Below are 23,519 nucleotides of genomic sequence, written 5' to 3' on the forward strand. Positions count from 1 at the left end.
TAGTAATTAGTTAACTTTAAATTATTATTGTGTAATTCATGTCCCGATGGTAGGCGTAACATCTGGGGATAGCCATTACATGAATAATGTTGTTCAGATGGGACGGGCTCATATATAAAGTCAAATCTCATTAAATATTTATTAGGGTGAATCTCTTTGGATGGGCTCTTTTTTAAAGGAAATTATTGGGCGGAGTCAATGCAAATTTCAAGAAATCTTCTGATCGTTGACGTACTGTCAGGCCACGATAAAGGTGACATTTCTATTGGACAATGGTGCCTGGTCTCACGACAACAACAGCCAGGATTAAGCCAATCAGGAGTCGTCCTGGTTCACAAACACTGTTTGTAAATGACGTAGATAATGGAAAACAAGATGGCGACGTCTAAATTGTAAATGTGTTTATCTAAATAGAAATCGGCCTCTCCGAGGCATTGGTGAGGTGTTACCTGTCCTCTGATAGTTTAATAAACTTAGAGCTAAAATAAAGTGACCTTATGCGTTGTTAACGCTTCAAATATCTCTGGACATCTTGGTTCTTTCCTTCAGCAACCTCCGGTTAAAGCCGGTGAGGCGAAGTTCTGAATTTCATTATGGACAGTAACGTTAGTGGGGAGTATATCTCGACCATGGAAAATATGGATCCGACTTTGTCAGAACTAGGAGACGAATTTACACTGGGAGACATCGATGGTGAGTTACTATTTATGTCATAATTGATAAGAGAATATGGAACTATGGTATGTGTTTGTCCACGAAAGTTTGTTGTGTCCTATTTCCGCTTTCTGACAGTATTGTGTGTCGCGGTAAGGCCGGTAGTCTGGCGATTTGTATCATGTGTCAAGCAAGCCCGCTTGTACATATAGGTACTGTATTTACACTAGCTAATTATGATGCACCTCACATTTTAAAATAGTATATAAATAATTATATAATTTCTGTCTGTGTCAAACATTGGCAGTAGGGCAGTGTCGTCAACCATGAAACTATTGTGGATGCCATAGGATTGGAACTTGTTCACCCTTTATTTATCGGGGCGTTGCATAGGATACTTAGATACACTTAGCACGCCACAATTTTACATTTCTAAACAATAGTTTGCTTAAATGATTCTGTGTCACTGATTTTAATATTGCAATCGCATTTTACATCAGTGAAGATTCAAGCATATTTTAAAGGGGTGGTTGGCCTACAGCACAGTGGTCATGCAACAGTTTAGTGTGTGCGTGTGAATAAACAACTCCTCAAATGTAACTGAGTGTGACTCAACTGTGAGCTGTGTCATTCAATTATCTGTAGGCAAAAAGTTCCTTATACTTTCCCAATGGCTTATTAGCCTAGTTTTACTTGCTTCCTATTTATCGACGTTCTTCATTACATTTTGTTCTGAGATGTTTTTTTTTGTCATGCTTGTCTACCTCTTTCCTGGCTGTCATACCATTGAGGGTTTGTTCATCAATAATGGAGAAAAAAGTGACTCACAATGTCTATTCATAACTGGCCCATCATTAATACCCCTTCTGTTTTTTGACGGGGAAGACATGTCCTGCTCATTCATAGGCTCAGCACATTGACTCAATATGGAGATAACATCACTGTTCCCATCTTATCAAAACAGCAGTTTTACCCTTGGCACACTGTGAAAGGATGGAGCTTTGTGATACTGGTATCATCCCGGCCCTACTATCTAGACTTTTCTCCCCACTATTCCCAATGCAGTAGCTGCTCTGGTTACATAACCTATTTTCTCTGCTCTGAGCAGCCCTAGGAAACTGTCCCTGTTTGACAGTTTTAGTCCTTTGTGTCACAATTGTCTAGGGGCTTGGGGCTCTGTTTTGTTTTGTGCCTCTGAAAGCCAACCCCCTGTGGAGCCCGTGCGCATGTACATGTGAGTCTCTTTGGTGTGGTCGATGAAGCAGACAATTCCAATGAATGATTAATATTAGACGAGACACTTATTCTTTTTTTCCAATACTTTTTCGAATGTGAGATGGACCCTATAAGCCATTTCTTCATCAATCGACCCATGGCCTCTACAGTAATGTTGTTATTTATTAAACTTTTATTTTTTCAGGGGAGCCCAATTTGAGGCCAGGGTCTCATTCCCAATGGTGCCCTGAAAACAAACTACTCACATGATAATTCAATGCTAGCATGCTAGTAGATACCCATAGACTTAGTCATTAATACCTCTACCACAGTTGCGTGCAACCTGGTATCAGAGCATTTCGTATTATTCTGTACGTAAATCCGAGTGACCATTTAGTATTATAGAATAATGCCATAAGGAAGAAATAGGCTATTTAAGGTCTAATCTTTATTACACACGAATAAATATAATTATTATTTATGAGGTTATGTTAAATTTTGTTATATTACATTAGAATCCCAATGGAATAGTTGTTGTTCAATATTGTCCATATTGTAGGATGTATAGTATCCTACGTCTTGATTGCACCAGTATACCTTTACCGGTTTGGTATGATATTACTTTCGAATACTGGTATAATGGTTGTACAGTATCATACATTTTCAACAACAGATTGGTCGTACAGTATCCAATGTTTTGAATGCACCCGTAAATGCTTTGACCGACTCAATATTGCTTCACCCGTTCCTCTGTGACCGAATTTAATATAACAATGCATGATGAGATTTACAACAATCCAAATAACTTTGTTCAGGGTTTACATTTCACCCGCTAATGGGGTAGATTGTGGGCCAATATGTTTATTTTTATTTATTTATTTATTTATTTATTTCACCTTTATTTAACCAGGTAGGCAAGTTGAGAACAAGTTCTCATTTACAATTGCGACCTGGCCAAGATAAAGCAAAGCAGTTCGACAACATACAAAAACACAGAGTTACACATGGAGTAAAACAACATATAATCAATGATACAGTAGAGAAAATAAGACTATATACAATGTGAGCAAATGATGTGAGATAAGGGAGGTAAAGGCAAAAAAGGCCATGGTGGCAGAGTAAATACAGTAGAGCAAGTAAAACACTGGAATGGTAGATTTGTTATTTGAAGAAAGTTGAAAGTTAAAATATAAATAATATGGTGCAAAGGAGCAAAATAAATAAAATAAATAAATACAGTAGGGGAAGAGGTAGTAGTTTGGGCTAAATTATAGATGGGCTATGTACAGGTGCAGTGATCTGTGAGCTGCTCTGACAGCTGGTGCTTAAAGCTAGTGAGGGAGATAAGTGTTTCCAGTTTCAGAGATTTTTGTAGTTCGTTCCAGTCAATGGCAGCAGAGAACTGGAAGGAGAGACGACCAAAGGAGGAGTTGGCTTTAGGGGTGACCAGAGAGATATACCTGCTGGAGCGCGTGCTACAGGTGGGTGCTGCTATGGTGACCAGTGAGCAGAGATAAGGGGGGACTTTACCTAGCAGGGTCTTGTAGATGACCTGGAGCCAATGTGTTTGGCGACGATTATGAAGCGAAGGCCAGCCAACGAGAGTGTACAGGTCGCAGTGGTGGGTAGTATATGGGGCTTTGGTGACAAAATGGATGGCACTGTGATAGACTGCATCCAGCTTGTTGAGTAGGGTATTGGAGGCTATTTTGTAAATGACATCGCCGAAGTCGAGGATTGGTAGGATGGTAAGTTTTACGAGGGTATGTTTGGCAGCATGAGTGAAGGATGCTTTGTTGCGAAATAGGAAGCCAATTCTAGATTTCACTTTGGATTGGAGATGATTGATGTGAGTCTGGAAGGAGAGTTTACAGTCTAACCAGACACCTAGGTATTTGTAGTTGTCCACAAATTCTAAGTTAGAACCGTATGTATGTATGTATGTTTTTTTATTCTGTTTTATTTGCATGTAATGTTTTTATGGAGGAGTGAAGATTAGACCTTAAACTGTGGGGGGGGGGGGGGAGAAACTACCTTCCTTCATACTGGACACAGAGACACGTAAATGGTATCCATGAGTTCATCTGACTCTGGGGAAGTAGGTAAAGGTCATCATTGCCAAAATCCTGAAGTATCCCTTTAACAGAAGTAAGATGTTGGAAGCTTGTGCAGAATAGCTTTGTAAACTAAAAGGAGAAATTAAGTGAATTACAGGAATTGAGGTCCAGCTGACCTTCTGATAAAGGATGCAGTGATATTAAACCTGTCACCTGTGATAAAGCATAGCAGGCTATGGTACACTGCAGCCGAGGGTTTTAGAGTAGTGGCTGCTGCATTCTGATAAATGGTGTCACCATGATCATAAATGGGAGGACGATGCATTTATTGGCCTAGGTGTCTAGCCTTTCTTTATCGCAAGTGTGAGTTCAAGGTTGCAGCCCCTCATTGATAAAAGTGTGAATATTCTTTAACCCTGATTCTCCTAGCATCGTTATCTATAGATGGTGTCCTGTAGGGACCTTTTTCCTCCTGTTACAGTGTAATCTATAAGACCATGCCAAAGTCCTTTGAAGCCCATGCTCTGGACATGCTTTCTGTATAAGGTGACATGTCTTTGACATTGTAATTAGAGAAGGGATTTTGGCAGTAATGCTAACAGCAGCAGTTTTAACTGGACAAAATGATTTTGGCAAATGTAAAGCTGTCATTTGAGTAATGAGAAACTCTTCCCATTGATCACAGGCCTGTTATGCACCCCAGACAATGGTAAACCACATGAGAACATTTAGCCTAACTCTGGATTTGAGAGATGGCATTCCGGCATGGTCTTACGATAAATGGACAAGTGTTAAACACACCCTGCAGTAGAGGGCGTTAGAAACAGTTTCAACATGTAGGCTACTCTCATTTCTTGCAATACCGGTTTGAAACTACTCGTTTTTTTTAGTATATGCAACTCCACAGCTCTTATCAGTACAAAGCCGTCCACAATCAAGACACTCCACCAGTAGCTGAAGTAATGTTCTTACCAGGATGCTCTTTTACCTCGTTCTCATGGTCTCTCAGGGCATCTGTACTAGATTACCATGTCATTTTTCAGGGCTAGTCGTTGGAAGGCTTTCCTATAAGCACTAGCTGGCTGGCGCTCTCTTCCTTGACTCTGTGCCGGAACAGTAGCAGTGTATCAAACCAAGGCCACCACTCCATAAACCTCTTCATTCCTTCAGTGACCTTGCCCTGGCAGTAAATAGCATTGTCACTGTTGTAAATCTCTACTGGAGGTCACTGTGGATTCTCCTATTTCCTGTGATCTCTTCACCCAAGGCCAGTTTCTAATGCAGGTTAATAATCTACAGTGCCTTCAGAAAGTATTCACACCCTTGACTTTTTCCACATTTTGTTGTGTTACAGCCTGAATTTTAAATGGATTAAATTGAGTCACTGGCCTGCACACAATACCTCATAATGTCAAAGTGGAATTATGTACTTTCTTTTAAAAGCTGAAATGTCGTAAGTCAATTATTCAACCCTTTTATGGTAAGCCTAAAATAAGTTCAGGAGTAAAACATTTACTTAACAAATCACATGTTTAATGGACTGTATGCAATAAGTGTTTAACATGATTTTTGAATGACTACTTCATCTCTGTACACCACACATACAATTATCTGTAAGATCTCTCAGTTGAGCAAACACAGATTCAACCACAAAGACCAGGGAGGTTTTCCAATGCATTGCGAAGGACAGCTATTGGTATACATTTTAAAAAGACATTGACTATCCCTTTTGAGCATGGTGAAATTTTAATTGCATTTTAATTGCATGAGGCCAATGGTGACTTTAACAGTTACAGAGTGATAGAACACTGAGCATGGATCAACAACAGTAGTTACTTCACAATACCAACCTAAATGACAGTGTGAAAAGTAGGAGGCCTGTACATCACTGAGTACCACTTCATATTTTCAAGCATGGTGGTGGCTGCATCATGTTATGCGTATGCTTGTCATCGGCAACGACTAAACAGAATAGAGCTAAGCACATGCAAAATCCTAGAGGAAAAACTGGGTCAGTCTGCTATACGACATTAAAACAAATCATTTTGGGCAATGATAGGAACTCCAGGTCCAATTCATTAAGGCAGGCCTTTGAAGCCGTTAGAAAAGTCCCTAGTTGTGGATCTCCCCTTGTGACAGGTTGTACGGGCCAGTACATCACTGGGGCCAAGCTTCCTGACATCCAGGACTTACACTGCGTGCACAATTATTAGGCAAATTATATTCCTCTGGATTAATTTTATTGTTGAACAAACAATGCTCTCAATCAATCCAAAATGTTATTGAACCTCAAACCTGAATGTTTAACAAAGGAAAAGTGAGTTTTTTTTTTTTTTCAGGGAAATATAAGTGTACACACTTATTAGGCAACTAAATTACAAAAATAATTTCTCTCAACTCACTTGTTTATTCTCAATTTTTAGAGTAAGTGTAACAGATAAGTAACACAATGACAATTATAACATTTTTGGCCTTTCAAAAATATTCAGTGACCAATATAGCCACCCTTATTTTCAATAACATCCATGAGCCTTCCATCCATGGAGTCTGTCAGTATCTGGTCATGATCAATTTTTGCTGAAGCAGCAACCACAGCCTCCCAAATGCTGTTCAAAAAGGTGTATTGTCTTCCCTCACTGTAAATCTCACGTTTGAGAAGGGCCCACAAGTTCTCAATAGGATTTAAGTCAGGTGAGGAAGGGGGCCAGGTCATTATTCAGGCATCTTTGAGGCCCTTGCTGGCTAGCCAAGCAGTGGAGTACTTGGATGCATGTGATGGAGCATTGTCCTGCATAAATATCATGGCCTTCTAGAATGCTGAGGACTTCTTCCTGTACCACTGTTTGACGAAAGATTCTTCCAGAAACTGGCAGTAGGTTTGGGAGTTGAGTTTCAGTCCATCTTCAACCCGAAAAGGTCCAACTACCTCATCCTCAATGATAGCAGCCCATACTAGTACCCCTCCTTCACCTTGCTGGCATCTGACTCAAAGTGGTGCCCTGTGTCCATTACTGATCCAGCCACGGGCCCATCCATTTGGTCCATCAAGAGTCACTTTCATTTCATCTGTCCATAAAATCTTTGGGCAAAGAAATACCTGAAGACAGATTTTTCTATCTTATTCAGTGGTGGTCTTGTTTCAGTCTTCTTGACCTTGGCCATGTCTCTGAGCACTTGCCACCTTGTAGTTCTGAACACTCCAGGTAGGTTGCAGTTCTGGAATATGGTGATAATGGGTTCCTGGTAGTTTTACGTTTAATTCTTCAAGTCTTTTGCAGTTAATTTGTGCCTTTTCTTCCCAATGCGTTTTTTGAGCCCCAGTTGACTATTCGCAACAAAACGTTTGAATGTCCGGTGGTCACAGCTCAATAGTTTAGCTATTTAAAGAGTGTCGCATCCGTCTGAAAGGCATTTTACATTTTTGGCTTTTCAGTGTCAGTTAAATTTATTTTTTGGCCCATTTTACCTGAGGTAATGAGGCTGCCTAATCATTATGCACATCTTGATATAAGGTGTTATTCACTTTTACCACATCCTCAATTCACAAATGCAAATCCCCTGAAAATGATTACATCAAATAAGCATTCAAGTTTATATGGTTTGGAGTTGGAAAATGTGAATAGAAACAATGATAAGATCAGAATACTTACTTGCATAATAATTGTGCACGCAGTGTATATACTAGGCAGTGTCAGAGGAAGGCCCCAAAAAATGCTCAGACTCCAGTCACCCAAGTCAGACTGTTCTCTCTGCTACCGCACTACTGGAGCGCCAAGTCTAGGACCAAAAGGCTCCTTAACTTCTACCCCCAAGCTATAAGGCTGCTGAAAAACTAATCAAATGGCCACCTGGGCTATTTACATTGACCCCTCCCCCCTATTTACACTGCTGCTACTCAGTCACTTTACAAATGACCTCTACCCCTTGTTACGCACGCCTCTTTCTAGAGGGAAGCAACACCCTGCTACAACTCAACTCTCCGTGGTGTGAAAGAGGTATAGACTGTAGGTGTGAGTAAGGATGACAAAAGGGCAGAGAATACCGTTTACAGGGAATTTATTCCTTCACACGGTAAGTTTGGGGAAAAGGGGCTGGACGGAACCAAAGCAAAGAAAGTAAATATCAAAGCCCCCTCTCCTACCTACCCACTACTTAACTAGCACCACCTGGTGCACTAACCAAAATACAGGGGATGGTCCGCCCAGGTCTTTCCTAGTGTGCATAGACAAACTACTACGGGTAATGTATGCCCGCGGGCCTCTTGCCTAAGTACTCCCTAGGTGCCTTCCCCCTGGGAACAAATGAAACAGAATAACACAAATGTACAAACTACTTCACAACAAAACATGAGAAAACACTAACCCAGGACATTAAAGAAAACTCTGAGCACCAAACACGGAACATAACAATAAGCTTTCTCAGCAACAACTCAGTACATACCCAATTCTCTTTCTGAGAAACAACGAACATATACATATATATATATATATATATATATATATATAAAACCCTCTGCCATCAACCTCCTCTCTCATTAAATATCCCCTTTCTGCAATCATCTCCCTTCTGAGCAACAGAACACTGGCTTATATAGCTTTAGGTGGGGTTGGTAATTGGAGACAGCTGCGTCCTGACGAGGGGGCGGGGTCAGCTCTCCAATCAGCAATGGGGCCGACCAATCAGCTGCTTGGAGAACTTCAGGAAGCCATTACCTGAAACACACTCACAACTACACAAACTACAACACAGAAACTGGGGAACGTAACACCCCTGCACATTGACTCAGAACCGCCTGTATATAGTTTCGTTATTGTTATGTACATTTCTTGTTACTTTTTGATTGTTTTACTTTAGTTTATTTAGTAAATATCTTATTAACTCTCTATTTATTGAACTACATTGTTGGTTAAGAGCTTGTAAGTAAGCATTTCATGGTAAGGTTCTATTTGGCGCATGTGACAAATAATATTTGATTTGACTGCAACAATGAAGCCCTACCTCATTAGAGGGCCATATTAACCAATGGATTATGTCTAATAAGCCAATTTTATGCTAACTATGTAAAGTCAAATTTGTTGTCTATTCAATCAATTGCCATTGCACATGATTTTATGGCTAAGAATAAAGTGCATTTTAGCTCACCCACAACCAGAGACTCATGAACCCCTTGAATTATCCTCTCTCCTCAGAGATGCTCCAGTTCGTCAGCAACCAGGTGGGGGACTTCCCCGACCTCTTTGAGGACCAGATGTCCTCTGCAGGCTCCCTACAGAACGGTGCTGGGGCCACCCCACGCCCACCCCCTCAAGCCCCACAGACACCCCAGACCACTACCACAGTTTACCAGAACAGCAATGTGACCCTCACCCCCACCCAAACACTGGCCCCCCAGTCCCTGCCCCTCACCCCACCACAGACCCCAGTCCAGACGTTCTCTTCAGGGCAGCATCAGATCCGCGCCCCTCCCCTGCTCCAGCCCCGGCCCCAGATGCAGGCCATCCAGCCCCAGCCCCAGCAGCAACCCACCATCCAGGTCCACAGCCAGAGCATCCCCATGCAGGCGCATAGCTTCCCTGTGCACACCCTGGTCCAGACCCACAATCAGGCTCTGCCCATCCAGTCCCAGGCCCAGACGGTGATGATCACATCCAACGGCGGCCAATCCCGCTTCATCCAGAACCCTGTCATCTGCCACCAGAGTCCCACTACAAGCTTCCAAGGTTAGAGCAACTTTTAAAAATGTTTTACTGAAAAGATTAGGTCACTGGGAAACGCTGGTTATTCATTATAAATGCACTTAAAGATGTTTATCATGTGGAGATATTCAGAGCCCTACTTGTTTTTCTATATGAATGGTGCTCTTTGACAATGTATCCTTACTACAAATCTCTCTTTTTCCCCACAGTCCTCCAACCGCAGATGCAGAGCATAATGACGTCACCACAGGTTCAACCCATGACCATCCAGCACCAGAGACTACTGCAGACGGGCCAGACCATCCAGACTCTCTCTACAGCACCTACAGTCCACACCATGCAACAGCAGGTTCAACAGGTACCCGTGAGTATCAAGCTTCACACTTTACAATGTTTGAGTCCCTAATCAAAACTAGCTGCGTCCAATCTTTATAAAGTCTCTCTAAATACGTGCAGATCCTAGCATGTTGTAACCATAGACCTTGTGTTGTGTATGGCATCACTGGATGTAACTGATCCAGTGTCCCTGGTCTCTCTCAGCTTCTGGTCCACCAGCCTCAGATTCTGAAGACAGAGAATCTGGTTCTGACAACCCTGAAGCCCGACGGGACACAGGTTCTGTCCACCATGCAGAACCCTGGGATCACCACCTTGACCCATCCTATCCAGACACAGACTCTACAGGTACCGGTAGGTCTCTATACTATCTGTCTGCTTCGCTCTCTCACTTTCTATTCTCTCTGTTCGGGGTCTAATGGGGACGGTCACAAAGACCCAGATTAAACCTGAACTTGGACTGAAAAGTACTTTTAAATAGAGATGAGAAGAGAATTCCATTGAACATGCTTCTCTGCTCTGTCCTCCATAGTATCTTAGCTGTTTCCTATGTCACCACTGACTTTTACCTTAACTCTTCCCTCAGACTCTGATGGGCAGTAACATCCTGACCACTGTGCCTGTCATGATGGGGGGCGGAGACAAGCTGCCCATCAAACAGCTGTCGTCAGGCACCTCCCACTGTGTAGGTGGGAACAGGCAGGTGATGGACCACGGGATGGTGATGGGTCCAGGGGGGGTGATGAAGGAGGGGGAGAGGAGAACCACCCACAACATCATCGAGAAGAGGTACCGCTCCTCCATCAATGACAAGATCCTGGAGCTGAGAGACCTGGTCATGGGCGGCGACGCCAAGGTCAGGAAAACCAAGTGATACAATAATCCAATATTGACTATCTTTGACCTTACAGGAACAGTGGGTTTAGTTTTATTTTGTGGTCCAAGTCCAATAGAAACTTAGAGAGGAGCATGCTAGAACAATTTGAATGTTTCACAGGTGTCAAACTTAATTAGGCTATATGCTAAACAACAGACTTTTGGTATTTCCTAGAGTGCATGGAAGTCAGAGGAATGGAGTTGTACCTATAGGGCACTCTCACCAAATGAACACTGACACATTGCTAATGTGTTTGTACGCAGATGCACAAGTCAGGAGTGCTGAGGAAAGCCATCGACTACATCAAATACCTGCAGCAGGTCAACCACAAACTACGGCAGGAGAACCTGGCCCTCAAGATGAACAGCAAGAACAGTAAGTCCTCCATTTATTACTAGTTAATCCATCACAACTTCAGTTCATGAACGGGCCGTAATGCATTGGGCTCTCTCCCACTTCCTCTCTGTCAGAGTCAGTGGTGCTGTCTGACGATGTGGAGATGAAACCAGAGATGCTGATGATGTCACCTCCAGCCTCAGAGTCTGGTTCAGGATCTCCTCGTGAGTTCTCTCCATACTGCATCGACTCAGAGCCTGGCAGTCCCTTACTGGACCATGAGCAGGTACTGTGATGATGATGATAGCCAAGGAACTGTGATGTTTTTGTTGTTGTGGAAATTGTTTGAATTGAATGTTGCGCAGGTTGAACACTTACATAGTAGAACTATTCTCGCTCTCTCTCTCTCTCTCTCTCTCTCTCTCTCCTTCTCTCAGGTGAAGAGTGAGCCTGGCTCACCCTCTTCCGTGGGAGTGATGGATCGCTCTCGTCTCCTCCTCTGCGCTCTCACCTTCTTTTGCCTCTCCCTCAACCCCCTGCCCTCTCTCCTGGGATCTGAGGCCCAGGGCAGCTCTGGCTTGACCTCTGCACACGGAGCCTCCAGGACGCTGTTCTCATTACCCAGCCAGACCCAGAACTTTGGTCAGACCCTTAGACTGACCATACAAGTCCTATTGCATACATACATTCAAGATAGGCTATTATAGTCAAAGTCATTATTTTCCTTAACAGTAAGAGTTCCCGGTTGGGAGTTGTTTTGAGGATGTATTGGAGTATATGTATCTTATACTGACTCCTCCCTCTTTCCCACAGCGACCTGGCTTTGGTGCCTGTTGCCATGGTTGACGGTGTGGATGTTGAGCGGTGTTGGGGCAGTGTGGGGCTGTGTTAAGGTCCTTTACCTCTGGGAGCCTGTCACCCCCCTACACTCGCCCAAATCCGTCTCCTTCTGGAGGCAGCGTAAACAAGCAGACCTACATCTCAACAGAGTGAGTTCACATCCTTTTATGTCTGAAGGATTTTCCCCTACCTTATTGTTTTTCTCTGAACTTGTGTTTGAGTATCTCCTTTAACTGGTGCCCTGATTGGGTAAAACCATCTCCTGTGTCTATAGGTACATGAATGCCAAGTTCCATAAGTATTCTTATATATTTTCCCACCTCTCCACTTCTACAGGGTGACTATACAGCAGCCATGGCCAGTTTGAAAACATGCCTGTCAGTCTTGACCAGAGCCCTGCCCACCACCAGTTGGGACCTCCTCTTCTCACTCTCCTGGAACCTGATTCGCTACTGTCTGCATCACCCCACCCCTCTGGGCTGGCTGGTTCGCCAGGTTGGTGGGAAGCACAAGGGGGAGGAGTCCAAGACCAGCTCCCGGGACGCAGCTCTGGTCTACCATAGGCTGAGCCAGCTGCAGCTCACAGGTGACTACAGTGAATAGTCTAGAACATTGAGCCTAGGTCAGTATCATCAGTCATTGTAAACACGATAACATAACACAGTAGTACCCCATCCTCTGTCTGGAACTTCTCTCTCTCTGTGTAGGGAAGCTTCCCCAGCGAAGTGGCCTGTGGGCTCTGTCTCTGTCTATGAGTGCCGTCAACCTCAGTGAGAGCGCCCAAAGCAAGATGGCCCCCGCCCAGCAGGCCCAGATCTATGTCACCGCGGCAACAGCTCTGCGCACTGTACTGGGCCACCACCTCTCCTGCCTGCCTGTGAGTTTCTCAGGGCATCCCTCCATCCTCCATTACTAACCCTCCACATCCCTCCATTACTGCTATGGTAATGATATCTCTAATACTATCCACTCACTGTCATCTTCCCCCACATGTCTGTGTCCCAGGGTTACCTGTTGAGCTGTGCTGAGGGTGTGGCCAGCCAATCAGACTCCAAGCCCATCCCTGACTGTCTGCACTGGCTCTTCACCCCATTGGGCAGGCAGTTCTTCCTCAGCTGTGATTGGTCTGTGAAGTCTGAGAGCAGAGAAGGCGTGTACACTTCCCAGAGAGACCCAGGTATGAACAATAAAGTTGACGGAAGAGCTAATAGTGTATACAGAAATGCCCTCATGCAACAATTAGGCCTTTTAATTATCTTTCTTTTCCCTCCTTCTTTCTCTCTCTTCCTTTAGCTGACCCCATCGCCCAGCTGCATCGTTGTTTCTGTGAGAAGCTGCTGGAGAGAGCTGTGCACTCCCTCATCCAGCCCCACACTGACACGGAGGCAGGCAAGCCCAAGAACGACTCGGGGTAAGGCCAACGTCCTCACAGTGCCCAGTCACTCTCCTGTTTACCTATGCAAATTGTTTACTTTACTTTGTTTACTTTTCTTCTCTCTCTCTCTCTGTCTCTCAGGGAGTTCTCCAGTGCCTTGGAGTTTCTCCAGCTATTGAACAGCTGCACAGAGGAGTCCTCCTCTCCTCCCTTCCCAGCCCCACCTAATCACACCACCATGCCAGGTACTGGAATGCACACGTTAGTGTGAACCGCACCATGCTCTGTATGGGACAGATTTCTCTCATCTTTGTTTCCTACGAGATGATCTGAATGTGAATAGATTTCTTTTCTTCTCATATGTATCTTGAACACTAAAGATAAACTCTTTACGATTAACCTAATTCACTTATTCAATATAACATGTGAACAATTTTTGCTAGACCTCTTGATGCCACAGTTGAAGTCTAATGTTGTCATGTAATCTCTTCTCTGCTTAGTGGCAGACCCAGTGAGTCGCTGGTGGGCATTGGTCCTAAAGGCTGCTGCCCATTGGCTGCAAGGAGATGATGTCGCTGTGAGGTCACTGCTGGCAGAGGCAGAGCGCATGCCCAGAGCTCTCCATACCCTTGAGTCAGTATACTTTGTTTATGTTGTGTGTGTTTTATTAGTCATATGTGTATGTACAGGATACACCTGGTATACACCGTCCAAAGAAATGCTTACTTGCAGGTTCCTTCTGGACAATACAACAACAATAAGAAATAATACAAGATAAGAACAGGAACACAAAGTAAATGGCTCAGTAGAATACAATAAACATTTTAGTGTAAGTATAATACAGGAAGGTACAATTTAGAGTCCAATATTTACAAGTGTTTTGGGGAAGGGAGGATTGGGGGGCAGTATTTAGTCATCTTAATAAGAGTCTGGTAACATCAGTTGTGTGCTAAGGTGTGAAGTATAAGAGCAGGTGGTCTCTGAGCCTGTTGGTATCAGACCTCATGCTCCGATACCATCTGCCTGACAGTAAGGGAGTGAACAGCTCGTGGCTGGAGTATGTGGGGCCCTTGATGATGATGCGGGTCTTCTTCATGCACTGTTTTCAGTAGATGTCTTGGCAGTGTGGGAGCATGGTCCCAGTGATGTGTATGTAAATGACATTAGAAGCATTGCCATAACCCTATGTTGTTTACCCTGTCGTCCTGCAGTCACCCGTTGCCCAAGGCTGTGCTGCTGCTGTGTAAGGCAGTGCAGATGAGCCTGTCTCCTCTGAAGGGAGAGGGGGCGGTGGCCTGTCTGTCTCACTGTGACAGGGCCAGCAGCTACCTGCGCACCAGGATCTCTGTTCCCCTGTCCGCCCAGTCTGGAAACTGGCTCAACAAGGTACTCTCCCAAAATGCGGGTGTTTAGGATGCAAGTGAATATATGCACTCTCTGTGATTTCTAGTTGAACCAACTCTAACGTTTGTGTATATACATGTAAAGGTTGTAATGGAGTTTGGTTGATTCAGTGTTCTTTGGTCATATTACACACACACACACACACACACACACACACACACACACACACACACACACACCATGAACAAACATACACTGCACACAGTGACAGTTGCATGGGTGCTCGTTTGACTCACAAAAGCACAGGTACAAGCTGACTCTAGCTAGGTATAGTAGAAGTGTGTGGGTGGTAGGGGGTGGCTGTGGTGCATTGTAGTTGCATTGCATGATCCTGCAGCCCAGTGCAATGTGTCTGCAGTGCAGTACAGAGGCCTCCCAAATCTGCAGGCACCTGCAACACACCATATCCAGGTTAGACATTGCTTACGGTGCATGTACTGTCCCATATGCCTCTTAGTTTCCATAACTCATTGTGTAGTCATTTATTACGTAGTTCAACAGTTTATTTTATGTCTGCCTTACTGTTGTCTTTCCTATACCAAGGGGGTGGAGCTCCTGGTCTGTGACCTCTTGCTGACCCTCAGGACCAGCCTATGGCAAAGAGGAAGCAGCAGCAATGGGGAGCCAGGCCCTGCCCCCAGCTCCCAATTGGCTGGATTCCAGCGGGACCTGAGTTCGTTGCGAAGGCTGGGCCAATGCTACAGACAGGCACAACACAAGGTAACTAGGGCTTCAGACCTTCTGGATTATTCATGGGTTATTCATGGCTATCTGTGGTGTAATGATGTATGTTCCCTCTGTTGTCCTCTCCCAGGTGTTCCTGCATGAGACCACAGTGAGGCTGATGGCTGGAGCCAGTCCCACCCGCACACACCAGCTACTGGAGCACTGCCTCCGACGCAGGACCAACAACCCTGGGTACACCACGGGTAAGGACGCCCACACTTCAATTATTATCATGAATGATACCATTTGAAGTTGATATCAAATGTGTTTTTGATGTCAAATTAACACAAATGTACTGACCTTCTTTCTGTATATTTTCCTCCTCCCCTCTTCTCCTCCTCCGCCCTGCAGCAGAGGGTGACTGTGTTCTGGGTGAGCGAGAAAGGGCTCATGCCATCCTGCTGGCATGCCGCCACCTACCCTTACCCCTGCTGACCCCACCAGGGCACCGCGCCCGCCTGCTGGCTGAGGCCAAGCGCACCCTTGAGCGTGTGGGCGACCGCCGCTCCCTACAGGACTGCCAGCAGATCCTGCTCCGCCTCAGCGGGGGCACCACCATCGCAGCCTCCTGATGATTCCCCCTCAGACAGATCTCAGATCAGTTAGACCCACACACATTAACGCTGACTACTCAGAGTACTGATCAGTGGTCAGTGATGAGTTATTCTTCACCACATATTAGAAATTAGCCCACTCATACAGATCCCAGAACAGTCACCTAGCCCTACAGACATAGCACTGATAAATTACTAGTCAGCCATTTCCACACAGCATCTAATAGTCAACTACGCAAACAGTCGTATCTCATGGACATATCCCTGTACAGGAGAGACACCAAAAGGGACCTTCAATCTTCACACTGCCAGCCTGAACATTGACTACTGTTAACATTCTGGCAGTGTCATATTTACTGTCACACACACCCCCATACCCTCACAGAAGGAGATTGTATATAATGCAGCCCATACACTGGACCACTGCACATGGTTTCTCACATGCTCACTGGTATAATGCTAACACTGTAATGTTGCTAACACTGCTTAGCGTAGAGAGAATCTGCTTATAGGCCCCAAAGGGGAAAAAGGACCAAAATGGCTGCCATTGGGTCTCATCCACATACAATTCAGTCTCTCTCTTTGCTTGGCTAATTAGCCAACAGCTATTTTGAATTGTGCCCCGCGATGAATGGACCTTCATCCAGAAGAGGTTGTGCTTGTCGTGTCTAAAGCTTTATTACAGAGCTGTAATGTCACAGGTAGAGGACGGGCTGCACAGTCACTGGCATTCCACATGTTCTAGATGCTAAAATGTCATGTACGTTCAAGCTTCACAATGATACATTTAAAATGTATGTATTTTTGACAGCCGAATACAATAGTTCAACGCAAGGAGACCGACTGTGGCTTCAGTGCATTCTAGCTTTGATAGTCACCCTCTAGCCTCTACTGTACAATGCAAAATAACTTGCTTCTCACAGTACAGTGCAGAGTAGTATCTATTTATATCTACCTCATTGACTATACAATGCCAGTGTACTCAAGCGCAATATACTGTAGTACCACACCAGTTGGCATGGTGACAGTAGTCGTACAGTACACAGAGCAGCTTTATTTAGACTCAGCAGTGCAATATTAATGGGCCAGCACTGTAAAAGTGGCATTCATTTTTCAGTAAGAAAAAAGGTTCATGGATTGGAGAGTCACCCTAAATGGAAAATCAAAGCCCAATTCTTTATACAGGTTTAATATACATACAGACATACATACACAGTCAGTCGCATACACAGTATCACAATCGTGATTGTATATATATTGTACATTCTCTAGCCATGTAGAGACAGCAGTCTTGAATAGAATGAAGCAGCATGTTCTTACCTATGCGAGAGGGGAAACGAATAGGTAGAAAGAAGGTACCATCAACTCTGTAGGAAGGTTAAATGGTTTGTGTATTGGCCACCAGCCAGGGGCCGGAGTGAGTTGACTATGTTATTGACCAAACAGTTGGGTCACTGTCACTAGTAAGGTTGATTCTGACCAATCTGATTGGGAAGCTCTCGAGCATAATGGCCTTGATGTAGTTAAAATAATTGTTAAGTTTTCAGTGTCAGAGCTATCATTGTGGAATCTGTCCAATTGCTTTTAATTGTATTGTCTGTTGGCTAGACTTTGTCACTTTTGTCATTCTCATCGTTGTGTTCTGATTTTCTTATTTAATGGCTGTAATATTACACATGCTCAGTTTTTTTTAGAGCAATCTTGTTTCCTTATTGTTTTATATTGTCAAGGCAACCTAGGGATATAAACTGTTGGAGTGTGAAGGAGTGACTTTTTAAAAAATGAGGATAATGGAGTTATCCTAATATTTTATGCAGGAAGTACTGTTGTCCATCAAGTCATTAGTATGGCAGTTTTATAGGGTATCATTATTTGGCACATTGTAGTGTTTTTGACATGAACTCCAATGCACAGAAATTTGTTCATACACTTTACCATAATATGAGAAAGACCTACTGTATGTCTTCCAGTTCAAGCCAGCCTTATACACCACAAGATGTCAATTTACCCAACCATGTCCCTTGTATCTGTGCCGTTATTTCAGATTGAATTCATCAGACTGGTTAGTGTGGTCTAGTAAGTGCTGCACAACCAACCATCTGCAGTGAATGGACTTACTACGATTTCTAATGTTACAAAATGTCTCATCTAATGTTTTCCCCTCTGTATGTATTGCTTTCTGGATTTCTGAGTATGATTTTGTTTTAATAAAAGATGACCATGGACAGCGTGTGTTTGTTTGTGTCTTATTTTGAAATCGCTATAAATGCCAAGCAGAAGGAATGCTACAGTAAAAATGTTTCCAAAACATGATTTCTTTTAGACAGAACACTGTTAAAGCAGTGTTAGTGTTCTGCATTACGCTCACACACTCATCTTGATCCTTATTAGGTGTTTCACTGGAACTAGCGACTGGGCTGGTCAACAAAACTACACTGGTCCTGTTTATCCACCTGGAGGTGGGGGAAGAAGACCACCCACACTTTACTATACTGGTCTCTTCCTGCTTTCTTGGCTAGTTGCTGGTTCCTTCTCTCTGCCCCTCAGCGCTCTTCCCCAGTCCCTGGCCTTATTATTGAGCTCATGATGTATGTCCCTCCTTTTCCGTCTCCATCTCCCCTCGCTGAAATCTTTTCTTTGACTTGGGCTGAATAATTGTGTCTTACAGCCACTCCCCACAGTAGGAATAACTATTGTGTCTCCAGACTTGCTCTCTGTATTAATCTGTAGGAATGTCCTAGCAGACTGTGGCTCCCAGTATTTGATTACCAGGTTTCATGTTCAGAGTGGAATGTGGTCTCTGTTTGAAACTCGCACAGCTACATACATTATCAAATTTGGGTTGGTTACACTGCTCTGGAGTAGGCAGTGTCCGCCAAACAGATTATTCCATCCTCGTAGGCTTTGGTTTCAACAGTGCTACATTCTTGATAGCGGCCAATTGCTTTGTGTATTTTCAACAGATTGTCCATAAATATGTTGGCAATATTAAAGTCGTACACTTATCAATGTTTAATGTAGGCACGGCAATGTTATTTTACTTGCATCAGAATTCTGAATAACTAACATTTAATTTCAATGCACTTTTTTCAATTACTCATCTAGAACTGGGTATTGGAGAGAATGGCCAGAATTTCAAAGAACAAAAGTGCTTGGGAGGGTGTCCCAGTCGGACCACATTGTATGATGCACACAAAGCAAGGACTTTTTTAAAGCGAAAAGCCAGCTGAAAAACAAGCTCACGTGTTCTCAAAATGAAAAACATGAAGAACTGGAACAAAAAGGAAAAGGGGAAGCATGAGAAATTTAAACCTGGATCTAAGAAAAGAGAGAAATGTGTGGTCATGTTCAACGATAACGAGCGACAGTGAGTTTGGCACATTATAAACAGCACAGGAGTCCCTCAACGCATTGCAAGCTAACGTTAGCTAACTATAGAGCATATCTGGCTAAACATGCTAGATTGCTAGGTAGGTCTCATTTACATGGTCAGCTTGTATGATATGCATTCATTGTTGATAGAGAATCATAAGCCACATCATCCTGCCTCTCTGTCTTTGAAAAATGTGTTCAGTGGACCTCTAAGTTCTCATTAATTCTATCAGTTAAGTATTGGTGAATGCAAGAAATTGACCACAAGTGACTTGTCATGAATGTACTCATCTATTTGACTTATCGTATCTCCCGCAGGGAGTATCTGACAGGATTCCACAAGAGAAAGGTGGAGAGGAGGAAAGCGGCAGTGGTGGAAATCCAGAACAAGATAAAGGAGGAGCAGAAGAGAGTCAAAGAAGAGGTAAACACCGGCTAAGAGAAAGCACAAGATTAAAACCCAAGTGTTAATTAAATAGACATGGTGTGTAAAACTTGTCACTTTAGTAGAGTTTTTGATGAAGGGAATACTAACAATGTCGACAGAAGGGGGCATGAAACATATTTACTCTTTAATTCCAGAGACACAAGGAGTATTTGAAGTTGCTGCAGGAAAGAAAAGAGGCTCTCGGTGAGTTTGAGGGAAATAATTAAATATGTCAGCCAGGCTTGACAGAATATTGTTGGCTGCCTTCACTTGCCCTTATCTGTGTTTTCAGGTTTAACCAGAAGCAAACATGTAGTGTGAATCCATTTCATCTGTTTACTTACTCTTATTGTTATGGTTAACTTTCCACAGATGAGGATGATGATGAAGAAGATGAATTGGAGGATGTGATAACGGGCACAACCGAGTCTGTACAGTACGATCACCCCAACCATACTGTTACCGTAACAACCATCAGTGACCTTGACCTCACGGGGGCCAGCCTCTTTACACCAGCAACCAATCAGGTAAAGCATTTATTGCTGATTTCCACGTCCCATGTTCTTATGTTTTGAAATAGTTTTTCTGAAAGGTATTCAAACTGTACATTTTTGAAGGTTACTGAAGACGGTGAGGAGGAGGAGGAGGTGGAGGAGCAGGAGAAAATGAGCGCTATGCCAAAGAAATCTGGGAATCCCATCCTCAATAAAAAGTATGTTCTGTTTATCCTCACTCACATTTATTGAAAATCACTTGTACTCTTTCCTTGTGTTATTGATAATGGTCAAATTCACTGGAGGATTTAAAAAACGGGTAATCGTTTATGCAAATTGCATTATTCCTCAACAACTGTGCTATATACCCTGCTAATGAATAGTAATGAGCCCCCAATTCCTGTTCTATTCTCATTCTGTATTCAGTTCTGACAGTCTAATATGATGCCTATATAACAATATGAGCACTGTGGTGGCAAGTTATTCTCACACGTTATTAGCCCACCTTCTCCCTCTCTGCAGAATCTGCTCACTGAATGCCTCGCTCCACGCTCACCAGACGCAGCGGAAGGGAAGCAGGAAAGGGAAGCAGGAAGGCAAAGGACGAGGCCGGCCGACAGACAAGAAGCCAGGTGCCACAGACAAGAAGGGCAGAATTGATAAGAACAGAGTTGGGAGGACCAGCAAGAAGCAAAGACGCAGACTGACTGGGAAGAGGGTACATCACAAGGACTGAGAGTTGTTATGAAAAAATAGATTTGCAGTGTAAGGGTCTGTCTGGCCTCTTTGTTTGGTCAGGATCCTAAGCAGCCATAATGGACATTTAGAGTTTCTATGGTACCAGTTGGGAAAGTCTACGGAGCAAACAAATACACAAACTGCACATATTCATTCTCATTGAAAGCCAATGTCTGCTCGATCCAGAGCGGCTGTTTCAAACATGGTTTTGTCTTAACCAATTGGACACGACCTGTCTGTTTCCTTTGTTATGCTCTCTCCTTTCTACATGTTTGTTTATACAACATACCAAAGCAGTTAGTATCTCATACAATGTGTATATGCTCAAAGTTTGATTAAAAGAAAAGAATATATACGAATCACTTGCTTTAATATTTTTGTATAAACCAATAGTCTGTGAATCCCTCTTGTTCTATAGCCTATTGTTTGATAGGAAACCTGACTCCTCAGTCAACATCCTTTTCAGAGCATCAGAGAATAGATCTTTACACGTGTGTGTTTCTAGACATTATAGTACCCCATGCCCTCATTTGTTTGATAGATTTTTAAGAAATGTTGTATAGTCAAGGATCTTAGTGTATGCTAATCTCATACCTTAGCAGTGTTTATTTATTTACACTAACCTGAGCTAACGCATGCCATCTGTCACAAGCAGTTCATTTTGCTTTCTAAAGCTCATGATATCTAATACAACCTTCAATAGAGTAACTGTCATGCAACTGACTCCATATTGGTTCTAGGTCTGGCAGACTGATAGGTTCTCTGTAATGTTAAGCAGAGCCAACATGGCAGTCAGAAGTGCATCAGTTTCATCCATTGTCGGAACAGCCAATCGGATCCATGTAAGAGTAAGCCTCAGGGGGATTGTGAGCAGGGGAAGAGGCATGTGCTGGGGGTCTGATGGACAGTATATTATCTTTCTCTAAATGGAATATTCTCAGTTTAACTGACGGCTGAGGACTCTTCTGTCAGGTATCGTTGAAAACCTCTTCCTCTCAAATTTAAAAGAGAATAATTAAATGGAAAATAATACACATTAAGAAATCTAGAAATTCTTTGACTTGTATTTAGATTTTCATTGCTGAAATGTTTTTAAATTTGGATGTTACCGAAGTGCTCTCAGTGACGTTTAGTAATGATATTAAGGATATGCTGGAAATACTTCTATCATCTTCCTTTCTGTATTGTGTTTCACTATATCCTCTTGTGTAATTAGTTTTCACTTAGCTTAACTGTTCCGTTTAATCGCACTAACCATGAAATAATGACCCTTGTGGATCAAATATGCTACAGCATTGCTTCCATCTCTGCTACATCGTCCTACTACAGCTACGCTGTAATAATATCCCACCAATGTCTTACACTGTGTACATTTCATATAAATGTTGAACGGATTTTAGCTGTGTTTTTCTCCTTATGGACTACTGTATATTCTTTTGAAGTCCACAATTTTTCCTGAAGTACTACTGGTACTACTGTTTTACTACAACCACCTTTTCTACTTTGTGGTGTTTTAGGCTCATTAAATACTGTGTTTGGTTTTATCTGCCTTTACAGCCTGTGTTGTTCCTCAGTGTTCTCCGAGGGGTGCGATGAGTGAGCACCTGCCATCCCTGGACACGCCATGCCCCTCTCCGGCGATGACCTTATCTGTCCCAAGTTCCAGCCCAACATCTTCGACTCCTCCCGTTGCCACGACTGCCTGCGCCAGAAGCACCTGCACTCGGGCACGAGTACAGGCACGGGTACAGCCGAAACACTACAGCTGAGCCTCACAGCGGAGAAGGAGCCAGGGCAAGCCACTGGACCTCCACCAACACTACTACCAGCACCACAGGCAGTGGAGAGGAATACCAGTGCCAAGACAGAGGGAGAGGGGATTAGAAGAGTGGTGAGTGATAAGATTATCTGGGCCTATACAGACAGGTGGAAGGTAAGATATGGAGTCAGGGAAAGGGTCAGATAGACATTGAGGTCAGACAGTCACGGATCAATACACAAGAGGAAGTAAGGGAGATGGCTGAGTGGTAATGTTGACTTTGAGTCTACTTAAACTTTGGCTAGCAGACTATAGTTTCGGAAGGGGAAGCTACTATATTTAACCAGTAACACTCAGTGCTGAAGATGGACTACAAAGTGCTCAGTAACAGACGTTGGTGAGGTATGACCCTGTGTTGCGTGTTGAGTGTAGTGAATAAGGAGGAACGTATGAGGAAAAAGATATGAAGAGGGCGGTGAAGAGAATGATCCCATTACAAATTAATGAAGGGAGATCATTTACTGCCCTTTTGGGAATCACTGGTAACATTATACATGAAGGCAGATTACAGAAAGCACCGGCCGGCCCACATCTACACATAGTATGTCATTGCAAAGGCACATTCATTTATGAGGACACGACTGTTTATTGGTAGCATA

At 43.4% G+C, this 23,519-nt stretch overlaps 2 protein-coding genes across 4 annotated transcripts; both read left to right on the plus strand.

The window, feature by feature from the left end:
* The first annotated feature begins 343 nt into the window (after positions 1–343).
* On the plus strand, positions 344–18,300 carry LOC115200272 (sterol regulatory element-binding protein 2). Of its 3 annotated transcripts, none has more exons than XM_029763212.1 (19): positions 344–693; positions 9,116–9,646; positions 9,832–9,986; positions 10,163–10,312; positions 10,545–10,814; positions 11,099–11,210; positions 11,306–11,457; positions 11,609–11,813; positions 11,985–12,160; positions 12,348–12,597; positions 12,719–12,888; positions 13,017–13,188; positions 13,305–13,422; positions 13,528–13,631; positions 13,887–14,019; positions 14,598–14,772; positions 15,334–15,510; positions 15,605–15,719; positions 15,868–18,300. In XM_029763212.1, exons 1-19 carry the CDS (start codon positions 594–596, stop codon positions 16,086–16,088), a joined length of 3,486 nt encoding a protein of 1,161 aa, XP_029619072.1. In that variant the 5' UTR covers positions 344–593; the 3' UTR covers positions 16,089–18,300. The 3 variants fall into 3 exon arrangements, with proteins under 3 accessions (XP_029619072.1, XP_029619089.1, XP_029619080.1); XM_029763229.1 differs by having other exon boundaries at positions 10,163–10,306; XM_029763220.1 differs by having other exon boundaries at positions 9,832–9,980.
* Positions 18,301–19,222: 922 nt separating this feature from the next.
* LOC115200289 (nucleolar protein 12-like) lies at positions 19,223–21,460 on the plus strand. Its single transcript, XM_029763240.1, has 6 exons — positions 19,223–19,437; positions 19,761–19,866; positions 20,025–20,073; positions 20,242–20,396; positions 20,487–20,581; positions 20,886–21,460. The coding sequence occupies exons 1-6, from the start codon at positions 19,325–19,327 to the stop codon at positions 21,097–21,099; spliced, it is 732 nt and encodes a 243-aa protein (XP_029619100.1). The 5' UTR covers positions 19,223–19,324; the 3' UTR covers positions 21,100–21,460.
* The last annotated feature ends 2,059 nt before the right edge of the window (positions 21,461–23,519 follow it).

This window comes from Salmo trutta, chromosome 1 (assembly GCF_901001165.1).
Source record: "Salmo trutta chromosome 1, fSalTru1.1, whole genome shotgun sequence".
Classification (NCBI taxonomy): Eukaryota; Metazoa; Chordata; class Actinopteri; order Salmoniformes; family Salmonidae; genus Salmo; species Salmo trutta.

What these genes read in the sequence shown, in the direction of transcription:
- LOC115200272 (XM_029763212.1), top strand. Translation starts at nt 594, where the DNA reads ATGGACAGTAACGTTAGTGGGGAGTATATCTCGACCATGGAAAATATG. An exon ending in TACACTGGGAGACATCGATG is followed by an intron (nt 694 to 9,115) that starts GTGAGTTACTAT and finishes CTCTCTCCTCAG; the next exon opens with AGATGCTCCAGTTCGTCAGC. An exon ending in TAATCACACCACCATGCCAG is followed by an intron (nt 13,632 to 13,886) that starts GTACTGGAATGC and finishes TTCTCTGCTTAG; the next exon opens with TGGCAGACCCAGTGAGTCGC.
- LOC115200289 (XM_029763240.1), top strand. Translation starts at nt 19,325, where the DNA reads ATGAAAAACATGAAGAACTGGAACAAAAAGGAAAAGGGGAAGCATGAG. An exon ending in GGAAAGAAAAGAGGCTCTCG is followed by an intron (nt 20,074 to 20,241) that starts GTGAGTTTGAGG and finishes AACTTTCCACAG; the next exon opens with ATGAGGATGATGATGAAGAA. An exon ending in AATCCCATCCTCAATAAAAA is followed by an intron (nt 20,582 to 20,885) that starts GTATGTTCTGTT and finishes CCCTCTCTGCAG; the next exon opens with AATCTGCTCACTGAATGCCT.